Source organism: Apteryx rowi, unplaced genomic scaffold (genome assembly GCF_003343035.1).
Source record: "Apteryx rowi isolate R43461 unplaced genomic scaffold, aptRow1 scaffold_760, whole genome shotgun sequence".
Taxonomy (NCBI): Eukaryota; Metazoa; Chordata; class Aves; order Apterygiformes; family Apterygidae; genus Apteryx; species Apteryx rowi.
The window spans coordinates 103155-121198 of NW_020451050.1; the positions used below are offsets into that span (position 1 = coordinate 103155).

An 18044-nucleotide genomic window follows, 5' to 3' on the forward strand; every position below is an offset into this window, starting at 1 on the left:
CCTTTTTTTTATACGTTAAAGAAGAAATTCTCATCTTTTCTGGAAGGCTGTAAATGGACCAATAGTGAGTTTGATGAAGTGCCACAAAACTAAACAAAGAGTTGAGAAGTGAAGGATTTTTTTGAATGTGCTTGATACTGTTTTTAATTCAAGTACCTTTGCCACTGTGAATTGTGGGGGCGGAGTTCATTGTTTAGTTTTGACTTCCAAGTAATTTACTAGCAATAGTTATCCTTCTAGTTTAGTGAGATCACCTTCCTTTTTCTTAGGAAAAATATTCTTCCTTTGCCTCAATAAATCACAAGATAGCCATAAAATGTTGATATTACTTTAGGCCGAGACCATGTAAAAACTTCACTCCTCTAATGATTGACCAGTATGTTTCACATTGCACTGTTGATGCAACAGAAGGGTAACAGAGGGAGATGCAGTCATGTGAGATGTATTTTCAGTAAGTCCTGGGGAGTGTGTGTTTTTTTTTCTTCTTTTTTTAACCTCATTCAAAAAGAACTATGCATCTAGTAAGTGTGAATAATATTAATTTATATCTTGAATACTTTCCTAGTTGCACTTTTTGATATTATGTGTCTATTGCAGTATTTGCACTGCAGTATGCACTTGGAATGCCAGGTGTACTAGATAGAGGCATTTATTGGGACTGTGTGTACATTAACAGGTGTGTACATTAATGGTTGTGAAGGCAAAAGGTTTTCTTTGCTGCAGCAAGGGACAGTTTAGCAACTTTCAGGGAAAAAAAGATTCTGGAGGCCCTAGTCAGTTGTTTTTATCATATTTGAAAAAAACATAATGCTTCATATCTCATACAAAATTTCCCCCAGCTCCCCACGGCTTCTTCGTCCTTTTAGGGGAGAAATAGTGCATGTGTGCCCATTGTCTCTTGAGTCAGTTCTTCCTAACAACAACTTCTGAAGAAATGTAAACTGCCAGGATGTAAATCCTGCGTTTGCTGTGGTGGACTAGTGGCTCTGGGAAGTGTAGGCACAGTCAGTGCCTGGTCAGCTTTGAGAATGCCCCCTTCTGGGTGAGTGACGCTTAGTGGGTTCTTGTCTGCTAATCCTGCAAATCAAACGATGCTCGGCTGAGGCTGAGTTTGCCTAAGCAAGTCTTTGGGATATAATTTTTATGATGAAAACGAAAACCAGATAAACTAGCATCTCTCCATGTTCGGAAGCGCTTATGTAACCTGAAGCTTTGAAGCAGAAGGTGTTGACTTAGTGCTGAAGATACTGACTTAGCACCAAAGACAGGGATGTCAGTCACTCCAGTGTTGCCAAGTTATCAGTTCTGAAGAGCATGATTGTTCCACTCCTCTGTTTCTGCTGGGCAAATGGAAAACCTACTTGTAAACACAAGATAGCCCAACTAACTTGGACAGATGTGGAGGGGAGACTTTGTACAGAGGACTAAGACACTTTTTGCCTCATGTTAGAGGCAGAGAAACTGGGCTGTTGAACCTGTGGTGGAGCAAAAACAAGGACATGCAGTACACTAGCCATGTTTGCCTCAGACAGGTGAAGGGTTGGAAGTCACTGGCAGTCCATTACCTGTCAGTGGTCCTCTTTAAAAGAGAAGATACTGCCCTGTTTTGGGTTGTGTATATGTTTTGGGTTTTTTTTTGTTTTTTTTTGTTTTTGTTTGTTTGTTTGTTTTACATTAGTAAGCAAAGGTTTGGATTCATTGAAGAACAGCTTCAGGGATGGCATGGGGAAAGCCTCCAATCAGAAAGCCATTGAGAATGTTAGTGTCCCAGGCATAAACAACTTGCACTGAGTAGTGTCCAAATAACATGCAATCTGGAAAGCTTGTYCTGTTGTGACAAGGAGCAGATCATGCCTGGGAGCTTTGGAATATAAATGCAGTGTGCAAGAGACAGTGTGTTAGTAACTGCTTACTTAAAAGGCTACAAAAATGAATGGATAAACTCATCCAGTGTTTTGTTTCAAGAATTACAGATATACAAGCCAATAGTTCCCTTTAAGGAAAAAAAAGGGGGGGGGCATGCCCCCTATATTTATATCTATATTATCTATATTTAAACAACCATTATATGAAGCCCCAGCTTACTTCCGGTGTTTGGGGATTTTGTGTAGTTTGCTTTCCATTATACATAAAAAATCCAAAAGGCTTTATTGCATATTTTCACTTGACAAGGAAATTATCAGAGATTGTTTTGATGAGAATGTGGAGACTGAAAGGAATGGAATCGTGTATCCTAATTTTGAGTTGGAATAGAGTTAGTGGATTTGAGATACTAGAAGCTGAATGTGAAGCATTAGTGAAGCAGAGCCCTAGCAACCAGCTTGTTCAGATCACTGTAGACTGAAAGCAAAGGAAGCTTCTCACATCCTGCAAGGTATCTTCAGAGGGGGTGAAATGTGCAGTAAGTTTTAGTATCTATCAACAGTGCCACTTTTCAAACTGGGAAGTGAACTGCAAATTATTTAACCTTGAGTGTTAAAAATGAGGCTAACTGCCAGGGCAGTTCTGTGGTTAAACACCAGGAATCAGTATGTTAATAGTGTCTTTTTAACCCTGTAGGAACCATGCAACCTGGAAATGGGCAAGAAATGTTATTGCCCCAAGGGACCAATCAGCACCATCCACAGCAGAACAGGGTTCTTCAGCAACTGCAGCAGGGGGACTGGAGATTACAGCAGTTGCACCACTTACATCACCAGCAACAGCAGCCTGCAATTCAGGATGCTTATATGCAGCAGGTACAAGTTATGCTTGTTAGAGATGCTTCTAAAATAGTAGCAAGTTATGTCTGTTAAAAACGTTTGGAAACTCATGCTAGTTAGACAATTCTGCTTTTGTGGCCTTTTTTTCTCTTGGTTGGGAGAGGGAAGGGGATCATCACACCTGCCCCTTCTGTTAAACTTTGATTACACATCTGTCCCTTGCATAGATACTGTAATACTTACCCTAGAAAGTTGCTTCCTTTACACTGTCTAGCTTTTGCTGCTTAAACCTCAATTCCAGCTTATTTTCAATCAGCACTGTGTCTTGCCCAAGTAAAGGTTTTGGGCTTGTGTAAGCATGCTTGAGAGAAATGTTAAGAAAGATCTGTATGACAATGCTGTGCTTGCAATAAATGGTTTTAGATTAGACCACCTGAGTAGGATTGTTCTCTTCTTGGACAATGAAGAGCTGTCTTTTTGTAATGCTTCAGTCAACTGGGATTTTTTTCATGGATACTGCATATTCTAACGCTGTCCAGCTTGCATGCTGTCAAATATGGTAGCTTAGTTTACCTGTTACTCTTCCATGGCATAACTATTTGAAAATGGAACAGAAGAGGAGCTAGGTCAGATGAAATCTTTTGGATCTTGCCCAAGACACCTATTGCTATTCCTGTTTGTTTGCTGCCCCCACCCCCTTGTTGGGCAGTGTTATTACTTAAAGCATAGCTGTCCCCCCCCCCCCCCAAAGGGGCTCAGTACTTGTGAAAATAGTAAAAGTTGGAGTGATAAATGACATGCCTTTAAAAGGCAGTGCAGAGTATGTAGGTATAATCTTTTGTTAAACAGCCTGGTGTTAGTTGGGGGGGGGGGGAGGGGACAAACACTTAAAGCTTCCAGGCACACTGTTATTAAAATGCAGTGACTGAATAGAGAGCTGATTCTCTGTTATGTGGCTTCTTAACTGCAAAATGCCATTGAGGTACAGAGGTGATGCTTTATCCAGTGATTCTCCTAAATACCTTATGTTTCAGGAGTGGGGATCATGACTTCTTAAAGAATTTTATTTTTCTTCCCAAATATAGTATCAACAAGCARTGCACCAACAGATGGTCCAACAGCAGCTGTTGATGCAATCTATGTACCAGCAGCAACCTTTGCAATCTCAGTATCCCGCTATGGTATGTCAAGAATGGAACATGGATGGTTTAATGGTCAAATATGTGATATGTTTAAAAGTCCGTTGCAAAGTAGCAGCGTACAGGAGTTAGAGCTGTTGTAATGACCTAAAGAAGACATGATAAATACTGAGAAGCTGACCATCTGAAATTATGTTTCCCGGGAATTAAAAATAAAATACGTTGACCCGAACTCAGTTGAAACAACTCATCTGGGGTTGTACATGCATATTAATTAAATGGAGTATGTCTTAAGCAATTTTGAGTAGTTATGTACTAATCTGAAGGGTACTTGGTGCTTAAGGTTTCCAGTAATGACCACGGCAACAAATGTATGTTTTTCTAAAAAGTGATAGGAAGCACGGCAGCATTAAAGTCTTACTTGAAATGTGTCTAAGATCACTAAGTAGTTAAATTATCTAAGTACAAATAGCTGCAAACTCTGGTTTCAGGCCCTATTGCACTTGTGCTTATGTAGCTGTATTATGCAGCAGTTGCATTTAGAAGTGCACCTAAGGAACCCATACAAAATCCCTAAGTCTTAAAGAAGTATTAAAAACAAATCAAAAACAGTGCAGTTGGCACCCTTACATTGCTGTATTTCTTAAAATAATTATTTCAGGTTGGATGTTATAATGGAATGGTACTTGTGTAAGCTTGACTGAATTATAATGGTTACGACCCTAACTAACCCAGAGGAATCCTTGCCTGACGGCATGCTGAAAGCACAAATGTTCTTGCACTGGCATGTGCAATACTTCTGGAAACAGACTTTGTCATTTGCTGATGATTAAGCCTTGAAATAATCAGTGTTATATTGGTCCAATCTTTTATTTACTTTTAAGCACTTTTAAAACTGCATCCAAGAACATTTCAGCTATTAATGCTACTCTTCATTGAAATGGTGTGGTCTTCTATCATCATGTGGTTATTTTCTTAGCGCTTTCACTAAAGAGTAAATGTTCCTGTATGTGCTGCATGCTGCTGCTGCAGCATGGTGGAAACTTGCACTTACCTAAAGGTATGGGTAAAGCAAGAAAACTAGTTCGTATAATCTGTTTTTTCAAAAACCAGGAGAAACTGTCATGAAATTTTAGTTCTTAATTTCTGAAAAAAGTGTATGATGAAAACAGGCTTCTTGGTGCTGCTGTAGCATATGCTTAGCTTGCAATAATTGTAAAAAGCTAAGCAGTAATACGTTGCGAGAGGGAAAACAGTATCAGTGAATGACTGGCTTGAGCAGTTTTTTCACTTATATACTGGACAGTTCTAGCTTCTTGCTTCTGCTGAAGCTACTGAGCTTTCTTGGTTCTTGCTGCATTTTTCTGGAAGGCTTGTAATGTTGCATAGCAGAAGAACTTCAGGCTGGGCCGTGTGAATTTTAGTAACTTGATTATCTTATTTAGGTGCAGCAATATCAGCAGGCTCTCATACAGCAGCAGATGCTTGCTCAGCGGCAACAGCAGTCACAACAGGCACAATCTCCTGAATATATCACTTCTCCACAAGATTTCTCACCAGCCTTAATCTCCTACCCCGCATCGCTTCCAGTGCACGTTGGAACAGTGGTGGATTCTCCTTATACTGCAAGCAGGCAAGTATTCTGTCACAGATGTGCCCAAGGGTTCCTAATTGCTTACATTACTAATTGTGATGACCATACCTGATTCTTTTCTTCAGAAATTACATGCTTCCTTTAATAATAAGGAATTTCTTGAAATGTTTACATGGCTGCTTCTTAGTGGTAGTGGATTTTTTATTTTATTTTCCCTTTTTTTTTTTTTGGAAAGAGAGTGGAGCACTTAACTCTAAACAGATAAAACAGATAACCCAGACAGACCTGATCCAATTTCTTAAAGAACTTCCCTTCCCTTTTTTCTTGTTTGCTGTCTTAGTGTTCAGGAAACTGATTGCTGACCACCTTGCTTTGGGTGGTCAGTAGCCTGCGTTTAATGAGGTAATGGGCATATTAAATTAATCTCAAATGCTTCTTGTGTCATTTTCTTGAGTCTTCCAGTCCAGTCTGGAGGGGAGCCCCCTCTAAGGGAAGCTTTATTGTTGGGTTTTATTTGCTAGAAGTTCTAACTYGTGCACCCTTTTGCAGGGGCCTGTGGACTTAAGCTTGTTTAGTAAAGGGTAATGAATGATGACGTTCCCCTGAATACTTACTAAAAAAGGTGTGTAGAAGGAAAAAACCCTCACTTTTCTGATGTTAAAAAAAAAAAAAAGAAGTCCACATGCTTGTCTAGTTCACTGACACTCTGAACTAGGCTAGTGTATGTGTAGATGCGTACTATACAGTATTTAAGGAGAAACCCTTTGCAATTCTGGGAAAGCTCCAGTTCTCAGTGCAGTCAGTGTTGACACAGACTTTCAGTTGATAACGTGATTTATACATTTCAGCTGCTGCTGGTATTCTTAGTCTCTTCTACATTACACTGTATTGAAAGAGTAAAAAGGCAAAATGTTTTGTTGCTGGAGGCTGCACTGGTATGATTTAGTACATTACTGTAAGCACCTGGGCTTGACCTCACCAGGGAGGTAGTGTAATCCCGGGCAGAGTGTGTGGTCCTGCAGTTCTGTCCCCATGTCTGACACTTAGCATCTGTACTTCAGTCGAGTCTGTTGTCAGAGTACTTGAGCTGGAAATAATATTGGGAAGGAATCATTCCAGACTGGAAGTCCATGTGGAAATTTCCAGATTCTCGAATGCTTGTTCAACTAAAGATGGTGATCCTGCTGTTAACTCCCGGTCAGTGAGCTGAAGCTAGCAACAATTCGCAATACATAAGGGTGATCTCATAACTGCAAAAGATGAGTGCTTGTCTTACAGTAATGGGTGATGAGTTTTTTTCCATGACCTACTCTGTGGAGTACATCGCATTGTATTACAATTTTCCTCCTCTCAGTAGAAAGAGCCTGTAGTTTTGTGGGATGGCACCACATGCTTGAAAGGAAAACCGAATCCGTGCAAAGGTTTTTTAGCATCTCTTTAGATAAGACTTAGACAAGCAGATGCTGTCATGTCAAATAGTTCGTTATTCTTATCAGTTTTATGGATGTAGGACCTGAAGCTGCTTACTGTGTCTGCCTGTTGTAACCAGGAGAGAAATAATTCATGAATAAGGAGAACAGATGAAAATTCCCTCTGTGTGTGTGTGTGTGTGTGTGTGTGTGTGTGTGTGTGTTTAAGAAAAAAAAGCTGACTTGAGACCGTCTCCTGTGGTAGTACAAAAATGAACAACGGTGAAATACAGTTTTTGTTGTTACAGGTCACCTTGATGAAGGGTTTTGTATTTTGGCTTCAAAGAATAAATTGAAAAACAAAACATAAAAGAAGATCGCATACAGAAATGATGCGGTTGAACCGTATGATCCAAGTGGTCCATTTTACCTTAAGTTAGCTCTCAGATGCATTTGGGATAAGCTATTAATGCACGTGTATTACTTGTACGTAGTGTTTTAACATAATGAAGTACAGCATCAAATTTCACCCTAATAGACAATCCTGTAACGTTTCTCTATTTGCTTCCATAAACTGACTTTACAGGTCAGGTATTCCTGATGCTGAGGCTATTTCCAGTTACCCAAAGCAGAGCATCAATAACCCACCTGATATGTCAGGCTGGAATCCATTTGGAGAGGACAATTTTTCCAAGTTGACAGAGGAGGAGCTGCTGGACAGAGAATTTGACCTGCTAAGATCAAGTAAGGGACGCTTGAAGGCTTATTTTGCTTCACAGTAAATAAGGGCTCTGTAGCTGCTCAGCAGTGCCAGCAGCTGTCTTGCCTAAGGGCCGTGCAGTCTGTATACACAAAATTCTTTCTGAGCATTTGAGGGCAGAGTTGGGCCTGTCGTCTTCCTTTCCTTTCCCTTTTTGAACATGTGTGCGGTGGGAACTCACTGTCTAAAACTGGTAGTTACTGGCTTGAATACTGCAGAAATGGCAATATCCTAGCTCTTAAATACTGCTTTTGTCATCTTGATTGTTAAGAAAATCTAAACAGCAGAGGTATTTTGTCAGATAGGAGGGACAGTTTAGCTGCTTGCTTTATTGCTTTCCAGCTTTTTTCTTGCACACTAGAATATTCTCTGGGTCTGTTACGCCCTTTGAAAATGCCTGAAAGAAAATTGGTCTATTACATTATGTTAATGTTTTGTAATGTCCTTTTTGATGAGTGGCTACATGTAAGGGCTGCTTAATTGTTCTGATATGGCAATAGTTGAATAAAATTTTTCCTCTTTAAGTCAGTTCTCTCAATGATTTTTCCTTGGAATTACTTGCTTTCCTTAATTGCTTAACATGTATTCATTAGATGTTCTTCCTAAAACTGGTTTTGTCAAAATGAAGTTCATTTGCGAGACTTGTAAGATGTGACAACGTCTAAAATACAGATTGTAAATACTTGGATGACTCTCAGCAAGTTCCTTGAAATTAAAAATTCTAGTCAAGTTAACATCAAGTATTGAAAGAAACCAATCCTTCCAGTTGAATCTGTTTCCTCCTGGGTTTCTGGTTTAAATTTAGCAGAGTAAGATGCGCACATTACCTGTTGATCCCTAAGGAATTTGATGGGTGTTAATCTTGTCAGTCAAAAGGTAATCGATTGTTTTGACTTGTATCTTGCGTTGATCAAATAAGACTTCTAGTTTTGAGATGCAGATGTAGCCTACACAAATACCTTACAGTAGAAGAACTGTTCTTGCTAGAATTTTGTGGACGTGGATATTGTACTTGCTGAAAAATGAGCATTCTTCGCAAATCTAAGTTTAGAATTTGAAACTATTTTTTCCCAGTAGTAGAACTGAGCAACTTAGGCATGCTACTTAGGAATGAAGCCTTAAAAGAGTTTTGAAACTGTATACTCTTGAATCTGGAGTAGACTAGTTTAAATGCAAAGGTCACGATAACACTACCCATCTCCAGAATCTTCAGCTGACTTTTGGATTGCTGACTGTGGTTATGGTAAGTTTTGTGAATTGGGTTTGGTTGAGCTGTATGTTTTGAACAGATGCAGAGAAGAATATGTTAACTGAGGAAATATTTCAAGTGGCTTTATGAGTCAGCTGGAAGATGCTATGCAAGAAATATGCCTGCCTTGAGTAGCTGAATATAACAGTTGAAGTAAGTTGGGAAAATAGGAACTCTTGTGTAAGGTGAAATAAAACAACCAAACTTTTTCAAGTCTCATTCATATAGTGTGACTTTTTAAACTTAACAGAATAGAAAATACTAGTATATAGCTGCTTTGACTCTGTGGTTATAAGGAGATTTTTCTCTTTCCTTGTAGGCTCTAGTGAGCTTTGTATAAGGCTGTCTAATCGGGAAGCTTTACAGCTTTTTTTTTCTTTTTTCTTTATACTTCCTTCTGTACGTCTCCTTAGAAGAACTTCTGACATTGTATTTGGATGTGATTGAGTACTTGATACGGAACTAGGAAAATACAAAGCAGTGTATTAGTAAGATGGTTAAACAAACTGTCTAGAGGTTAGAACTGCTGCTGCTTACCTAGCAGTCCCAGCTCACTCACCAAAGGGAGAGCATGACGAGAAAGCCTTTGCATTCCGGCTGCACTTACTTTCTCTATGCTGAAATGCTGAATAACATAGGAACTGTTAGGTTGTTCTTCAGGATGTCATAACTGGAAGGAAATATATTTTCAAGTGTTTACTTCATAAAAATACACTGTACAGTGGAAGACTAGGCTTCATCTTTTGATGCATGTGCTCAGTATTTTGCTTCCTACTTGTTCAAATATGCTGATGCTTTTAAGGTAAGAACTGGCATTTCTGAAGAAAAGGAAAGAATAACTTGGAGCTAAAAGTTGCTAACTGCTGTCTCTGCATCTCTAGCTGAAAGAATAGTTAGTAACTTTATTTCCCCTATCCAATTTTTGTACTACATCTGCTAAAAGTCRTCTTTTTTTTTTTTTAAGAAGAAATCTACTCAGATATTTCTTAGCTTTTCCCTCATTTCTTAGTATAGACAGTTTAATGCACAGAAGAGCTTGATGTGATAATAGACTTCATATGCTGTATGTGAAGAGTAAACATAGCAGCATGGTTCTGCTTAGTAGTTACCAGCATTGGGTTTTTTTAGCCACTTGAGTACAGAAAATGCCCCCCCCCCCCCGAAAAAAAATACTGTGACTTAACCAAAAGTTCACTAGATGGCAGGCTTGTTCATACATAACACGAGAGGCAGTAATGGCTTTTCTTAAGCCTTTTGGATCCATTTCAGTTGAAGAGCTCCAGTGGAAGCAGGAGTTAATTTGTCCATGTATAGACATTAAAGATGTCGAGGACCTTTTAAACCTTTTTTTTTGTGATTAAGGAAGTGGTGCCTTATAGTTCTTAAGCTTGTTGGTTCAAGATCATTTTAACTTACCTTGCAGTGTGTTTTTTGTTTTTTTTTTTTTCCCCCCCTGTAGTCAGAGGGAAAATGTTTATGCATGACTTTGCCTACTGATACTTTCTCAGACTTGTGTGGAGTACCAAAAAATTGGGGGGATTTATTGTAAGATTACAGCTATAAAACTGTCTTTAAGTGTGTAATACTTTCTAGAATTTCAGATATATCTTAAAGATCAATGCTTTTTTTGCCGTGGATGTAGATTATTTCCTATGAGAGCGAGCTGCTGTTTACTACCAAGTCTGCTCAATTTGTGAGTTTACTGTGAATCCTTCTGCCATCTGGCAGAAGGAGAACTGATGATTGGGGTTTGATGAGCAAACTTAGATCATGTGTTACTAAACCCAGTGGCTGTCCTGTACTTTATAGCTCGTGTACATTGTTATATAAGTTTGCTCGCTGTGCTACTTGGTGCTGAAATAGCATTAGAAATGCTAATCCTTTGTTTCCACGTTCAAAAGCCTGGTTTGTATTGCTGAGTTGATTCATTATGCGTAAACTTTATTTTTAAAGCTGTTGCATTCATTACAATAATATATGAATAATTAAATATACACAGCCATTGTTAGAGCATCAAGATGTCATCACTGTTTTTGTGAGGCTAACACTGCTATTCGATTTCATACGTTTAGTAGCTTAATGTCCTCATGTGCTTAGAGGTGGGTATTGCTGTGATGGTTAATTACTTTTCCTTTAAAAAGGGAGTTGACTACTACAACAGAATACCTTGTGTACACTGGGTGAAGATTTTCATGGTTTAAAAAAAGAAAGTTGTCACTGTAAAAAGTAACATGCAGCTGAATGAAGAGTTCTGGGCTGAGCACCTTGGTGGTGAGCTTGGATACAGAGGTATAAGATGGAGTTCCTGGGCTTGTGTACAGTATTGTTTCTCTGACTAATTTTTTTTGACTCTTTTATTATTACTGGTGAAGGTACAGAAGTAACACATGAATGACACAGATTCKGACAGTGTTAAACAGAATTTGTTTCTTATGGTGAGCTCCTGTAGTCTCTTAATATTCTGCACAGAATTGGGAGAAAAGAAAATGAGACAGCTTTCTTACCAGGAAAAACACTATAGCAGCCTTCTTGCTGAACTTCAGAGAGATTCATGTTAGGCCCACAATCAATTTGGTGCTTCTGCTTCCACCTGTGGTTGCAAAGCCTAGAAACCTCTGTGCTTGTTTCTTTTGCACCATGAAGGAACCACCTTGGCCATCTGTGCAGGAAATTGCTTTATTCTTACTAGGTTTCTTTGTGCACGGGTGTTTCTTGTACTTGAGAAAACCCCAAGAGCGCTGTCTGCTGAAGAATGTTGGGTCAGTCACCTGAATGAAAACAACACCTTTTTCTGTTCATGGCCTTAAACATGCTGTAGCTTTCTATGGAAGAGGCATATGGAAGTGCCACATGGCACATCCTTCTATCTCTGGTAGTGGTCGTGGCTGCAGTCATGTACTTATTGACCAAAGAAACACTTTGATCTTTAAGGATGTTGCATGTGGACCATAACAACCTCTAATATTGTGGGTCCCATTGAGTTTGCTTCTGCTTACATGAAGTTGGAGAAACTGTCGCTGTCTCTTGTYTCCAAAACACTGTCCGTTAAAGGGAATTGTATCTTGTGACAAGGTGGACAAATGAAACTTGTGCCTGGGTCAGGAGGGAAAAATGGTTCATTCTTTTTGAAAAGCTTCAGCCTTGAGCTGACAGTTTTTCAACTTTATTTCCCTGGAAAATGAAATGTATCCCATTATGAGTGTGTCTAGGTATCACAGAGGAGTTGAAACCTTATATTTACTCTTTTTGCCTAATTTGGCTCTTTCATGCTTAGAATTTCCATCCATTTTATTTTCCCCTGTCCCTAGCCCTTGCTCAAGTTAAGAGGTGCTGATGTCTTCTGTGGGTTTGTGCTTAAATAGTCTTACTTGCGGGCATTTAATTCATTGGCCTGAACCATAGTTGTTCATATTGTTGCACCCCTAAAAATTCTTCTACAGGCTAACTACCTGCAAATTGTGTAACAGTCAGCTGACCGGTCGTCTTCTGGAAGCAGGACACAAGGGATAATAGAGGAGAAGCTTCCCTTGCTTAGTCTGCTTTTGTCGAGATGCAAGTGGAAGCTTAAATGCATTTCTTGACAGACAAAACTGTCAAAAAAACAATCTTATGCCCTGAAGAGAAAGAAGCACATGGGATATGAGTGGAATCACAAATAAATACTGCTCTTGGATGTGATGTTCTGCAGATGTTTGTCATCAAGGCTCGAAGCCAATAGTATAAAACACATGCCTGCTATTCTGCTATTGAAGCTAGTCTTCTGTGAATCTAAGCTTTTTTTTTTTTTTTTTTCTTTAAGATTGGTGAATCTGTTAATCTCTGCTTGTGTCAATGTGTATATGTTGAAGTGATAATGACTGCTTAATCTCCTACACTTGGAGTCCACAACAGCAATTACATTTTAAGTAGAGGCTGGCTGTAATGGAACAAATCCTACTCGTATTTCTTTCTTGAGTCTAACTGTAGATAACAATAAGACAACTCTGGTTATGGACACTTTTATATGCAGAGAACACTTGTCTATGAAACTTCAATTTCAGAACTCGTGGGCTTTGTACACAAGGTTGATAGGTATCTGTCTGAGGTAGATTAGCTTGCTGTCTAGTCTGTTGTGGTTGCCTTAGTAAAGCCTCCTGGTTGCTGTATTGGAGGGCTGAATAGCAAACGTGCAGGTAGCTTGGTGTGTAACTTGGGCACAGTTCAGCTGCCTCCCTACAGCAGCAAATTGTCAAGAAGGTTGTGCTGCAAGTTGTGCARAAGAGCAGCTGGTTGCTATGAAAACAGGGCGAAGCCAAATGCTGTTTCCTCTGCTTAGAGGATAGGGGATTTGGTAACTGAAGATAGAAAACTTGTCACACTGACTCTCTTGAAGTGGCTGATAGGTCTTGCTGGATCCTTTTCATTTTTGACAGAGTTGAAAACTTATTTTTCATCTCGAAAAACTAGTCCAGTGTCCTAAGGAGCAAAGACCTTGCAAAACAGATGTTACATTTCTTTGTGTGTTATGATGCTCAAATGGTTTTTAATTACTGAGATGCTTTCTGTTACAACAAGTAACATATTCCTAGCATTTTTGCTGTGATTCTTAACTTTTCTGGTTTTGTGGTCAAGGCTGGCCAAAACTTGGACAAGATGAAAGATTTTGTGCTTTTGATAGTGATTCTGGCTTAATCTCATCAGCCTACAGAGGATTAGTGACTTGTTACAGAGCACATACGCTGCATGTAACCTGTTAAGGGTATTCTCATGTAAAGCATTCTGTCAGGAAGCAGGTGCTTCCTTTGGAGTGGGACAAAGGGATTAACAAAAGGTGTGTGTGGATGAACTTTGTCAGATGGCAAAGAAGTGTGAATTCAAGATATGGGGATATCTTAAAACAAACAAACAAACAAAAAACCACCTAAAAGCCTAACCCTGGGTACCTCGCTCCCTCACCACAAACAGTTACATGTCTTTACATTGGCGTAAGTCCTGCCATTTTTGTTTTGTTTTATTTTATTTTTTGTTCTGTTTCATTTTATTTTTTACAGACAGGCTGGTGGACAGGAGAGCATCTTCAGATAAGAATGTGGAGCCACATTCTGCTCCACAGAACAATCCTCCAGAAGATCCCTTTGGTTCTGTTCCTTTCATTTCTCACCCAGGCAAGTTACATCTGTAACATGACTACCTCATATATATACATGTTTCTGTATTTTTTGAAGTAAGTATATTCAATTAAATGACCAAAGAAGGATAAAGGTGCTGGCTGCCTTGTGACAGTAGATGAGTTGAATGTTTGTAAATGCTGATTATCTCCAATTAAAAAATACCTCTGCATTCACTCCCTGGTACTTGTACTATGTACAGACTATATGTAGTCTTTGCAGTGCAAATGTATCAGATCAACGTAGTCCAAATCATTTGTGTAGAACTTGAAGAGGGGTCAGAAAAACTGTCTGAAAACAAACTACTTAAGACCAAATACTGCTACTTCCCTGTAGCCTACTTCTGCCACATATTGCTTCATTTAGTTTGGTTCTCCAGCCAAGTTAAGACTGCAAGCTTCTGCTGTGTTTAAGTGCATAGTTGTATTGCAAATAGAGTATGTGTATGCATGGATGTATGTGTATAATATACGTGTATGTATATGCGTATGTATGGGGTGTGTGTGTGTATACAAATGCATATATATGTACACACATTAAAAAAGAAACGTGAACTTAGAGGGGGGTGCTCATTGTTGCTTTTTACTTCAGCTTTTGCTATTATTCACTTGGATGGAGTAAAAATACATCTTACGTTCTGGAATTTAAATAGAAAACTGCATCATCCTCCATCTTAATTGTCAGTTTTAAAATTCACCTGATCCAGCACTTTACTCACAGTTATAGTACCTGAGGCAAAGTAAAACCCAGGTGACAGTTTAAATGGTAAGACCAGCTTTGATTACTTATAGAGCCGTTTAGCCACCTACCTAAGTTGTGTTGAGATAAAAGTGCCTTAATATAACTTTAGAACTATTCTTATATAGTTCAAAAGCTGAGATAACATGCCTTAAAATAAATGACTTGGAGTGAACTTTACTTAGCATCCATGTTCCCTTTTGCTTTCATCTCATATTCCTGAAGATCATTTACTGGGGCTTAATGCTCACAAATGCTCTTGTATTATACATGGTGAAGAGAGAACGCTGCTTTTTTCTATAAGGCAATTTGTTGTAAAAACATCTTTGTTTCGTATGCGTCCTCTTCTGTTGTCAAGAAGACATGAATTAATTCTACATGGTCTATTAATGTGTTCTTAATTTCTCTTTCTATTCTGCTCACTCAGTAAGGACAAGGTTACCCTATTTGATCATGTTGTTCTTAAATAGTTCAATAGAATGTGAAAGTAATTCCTGAGTGGAAAAATGCTTGTTCTCCCTATGCATGGAGGTTTGGAAAGATTTACCCTGTTGTCTTCATAAAAAGGCTGCTTCGTTTTGTAAGCGAGCCTAAATTCATACGCAAAATAAACAATAGTTACCCCTAATCTGAAGTGGTGGCTGTTGGTTGCTTACTCTCCCATTTGGAGTATGGATACCCTTGTATCTAGATTTCCTTTTTCTCCTTACCTGAGGCTTTTGAAAGGTGTAAGCTCAACTGCTGTGTATCAGTTAGCTATATTATAACTTAGACTTGAATGAATAGCCTCACCGTGTTACATGGTATGAATTTGCTTTGGTTATTTAGAGATCTGAGCTTTAAATGTTGACATTCTTAAAAATGTTAGGAGTAGTAACTCCTCTTTGGGCCGGGGGGGAGTGCTTCAGTTACGGCTGAGAAAAATGGACTGGCTGAAATCTTGAGTTGTTGCTTGAAAGCTATGTTGATAACTGTTTTGCTGAAAACATGTTATGATTTTTCAGTGGCTTTTTGTTCTACTGGCTCATAATTGGAATTTAAGAAAGTATGTGCATCTCTTTCATTTGAAGGAAGATACTTGGATTTCTGTCATAAGTCTATTACACTTAGCAAATATTGAAGTCTGAAAATACATCCTTTAAAAGCTGRCTTGTTTTCCCTGCAGAGTTGTCCTTGGAAATGTGTTGTAACTATGCATTGTGAGCAAGCTGAGAAAGGGAGAATGGTGTTGACTTGGACATATTTTATTCCTGGTTGAGGACTTCCTAATAAAACCTAGACAAATGTCCCTAACGTACAGATTTCTTCTTGTACTCACCTTTCCTGTATCATGTTGTCATTCTGGGTTTGTTCCTTGCAATTGTAAAACACTTAATTCAGAAATAAACTGCATGCGTACCTTACTCAAGAAATCAGAGGGAAGATGACTCAATAGGAAGTGGAACGTATGGCTAGTATTTTGAGTGCAACTCCAGTGAGTGACTGTCTTGATCTAGTTACAGCAGAAGTTTCATTTCCTTATTGCAAAGCATCTGTAGTGCGAATATTGAGTATTTTATCAGTAGTCACCCAGATTTCTCTGAATACTGAATTTTGACTTGTCAAACTGCCATGAGATGAAATGTTGATGCTATCAATCCATTATTTTTGGAAAATTTGAATATTGGACTTGCTTAAAAAATGACAGTCCCTATTGAAGATGTGTTCTACTATATGAACAGCCTCTGCGTTGGAACTGTGGTCCTTTTCTGCCCCCCCCCCTTATTTTCTTTCATTTTTTTCTCTTTTTGAGTGACATAGGCCTCAGGTTCATAAACGTTGTACATGAATTGTAGCTGAGCAGAGTTGCCCAAAGTATTTCTTCCCTTACTAAGGCATAAGGTTTCTCTGGTGAACGCAGCACTTGACTAAATACTATTCTATCATGTGATACAGGATAGTAGCAAGAAACAAAGGGTCATGTAACATCCTTATAACTTGGCAGCTTTCCATAGGCTGCTGGTAGTCCAGCCAAAGAATTGCGATCAGGTACGTTTGCATTTGTCTGGGAAGATGACGCAAGGACAAGGGAGATATGGAGCTTGCAATTGGAAGCATTTTATCATTGTGGCTGGAAAGGACGATGGGGCTCCAGGAATGGCTAACCCTGGGGATTCTTGCTCTGGAGCTGATAGTGCGCTTCAAGCTGCTGCCAAAGGAGGACCTGGAGTTGGATGGACAAAGGCGGCTCATCTTTCAGAGCATTTCTGCTAGGTTCTTCTCAGGTGGGAACAAAGAGGCAGCAACAACATCATGTATGTCACTTAGCATGCTATGCAAAAGGTGTACAGTTGTGAGAAACTAGTTGGAAAGCTGTTAGGATCCTTTTATTACAGTTGGTAGGAAATCAGTGTAAAAGCACATAGTGTTTCCCACAGTTTATATCCAGTTAAAACCAATGTTTTTGGAAGTACCACATGTAAACTCTTTGTATGCACTATTTTATGCCTCAATGTGTGTGGGAAAATAGAAATGAGTTACAACTTGAGATGGCTAGAAAAGAAAATTGGCTTGAGAAAGGCTTCCAACACTTGATCTGTTAGAAGCAAACACTTCAAACCCCTTATTAGGAAAGGGAAGTGTTGACTAGCCATTAATGCAGCAGTTAGGACAGTCACCTGGCATGTGGGAAGCAACTTGGAGTTCTTGAATGCCTGAGCCTCTGGGTGGCTGCTGTGAAAAATTGGCTCCCATAGTCAGCATTTTGGGGTGGAGACTTTTGATTCCAGTGTGTTTTACCAGCTCTGTTTGTAACATCGTTTCTCAACGTGTTAAGTTCAGTGTTTCAGAAATGCAAAAGAACAGAACTTTTCTGCCATCTTCTAAGAAACAAATGTTGTGAATATAGTTGGTTTGCTGTTGAGCTATACTCAGTGGCCTTTTGACATCTCATGGTTGTTTTGGCAGATTTCTTCTGGGGTTAAACTGGGCTAGGTTCACTTTGCTTCCCTCACTTTATTGCTGGAATTCAGAGAAGTCATAAATTATGTGAAGAAGCTCTCAAAMATCATGCAGATGGACTGCATAAAGAGTAGAGATGTTGGGGAAACCTGGACTGGAAGTTGCTTYCCAGTGCAGGACCTGAAGCTATCTGCCAGGCATTTTGCTCCTCTAGAGAATCTCAGTGAACTGCCTCTTGACTCTTCTTGTTGGAATAAAGCTCTAGCTCTGTTCATCTGTTTAACTGTTCTGCTGAATATTTGTGTAGTTCATTTTTTAGTACTGTAGACATGCTGCTTCTTGATCAACTCTTCGGGTATGTTTTTT

General features: G+C 39.1%; 1 protein-coding gene across 4 annotated transcripts in view; it reads left to right on the plus strand.

The window, feature by feature from the left end:
- BMP2K (BMP2 inducible kinase) overlaps positions 1–18044 on the plus strand; it is a 46667-nt gene that overhangs the window by 13624 nt on the left and 14999 nt on the right. For 3 of the 4 annotated variants that reach the window (XM_026088291.1, XM_026088293.1, XM_026088294.1), the window contains 5 exons: positions 2560–2738; positions 3788–3883; positions 5287–5474; positions 7431–7588; positions 13884–13997. In XM_026088291.1, coding sequence (XP_025944076.1) covers positions 2560–2738; positions 3788–3883; positions 5287–5474; positions 7431–7588; positions 13884–13997 — 735 coding nt within the window. The remainder of the gene's footprint in view (positions 1–2559; positions 2739–3787; positions 3884–5286; positions 5475–7430; positions 7589–13883; positions 13998–18044) is intronic. The other variant, XM_026088292.1, reaches the window with a different exon arrangement.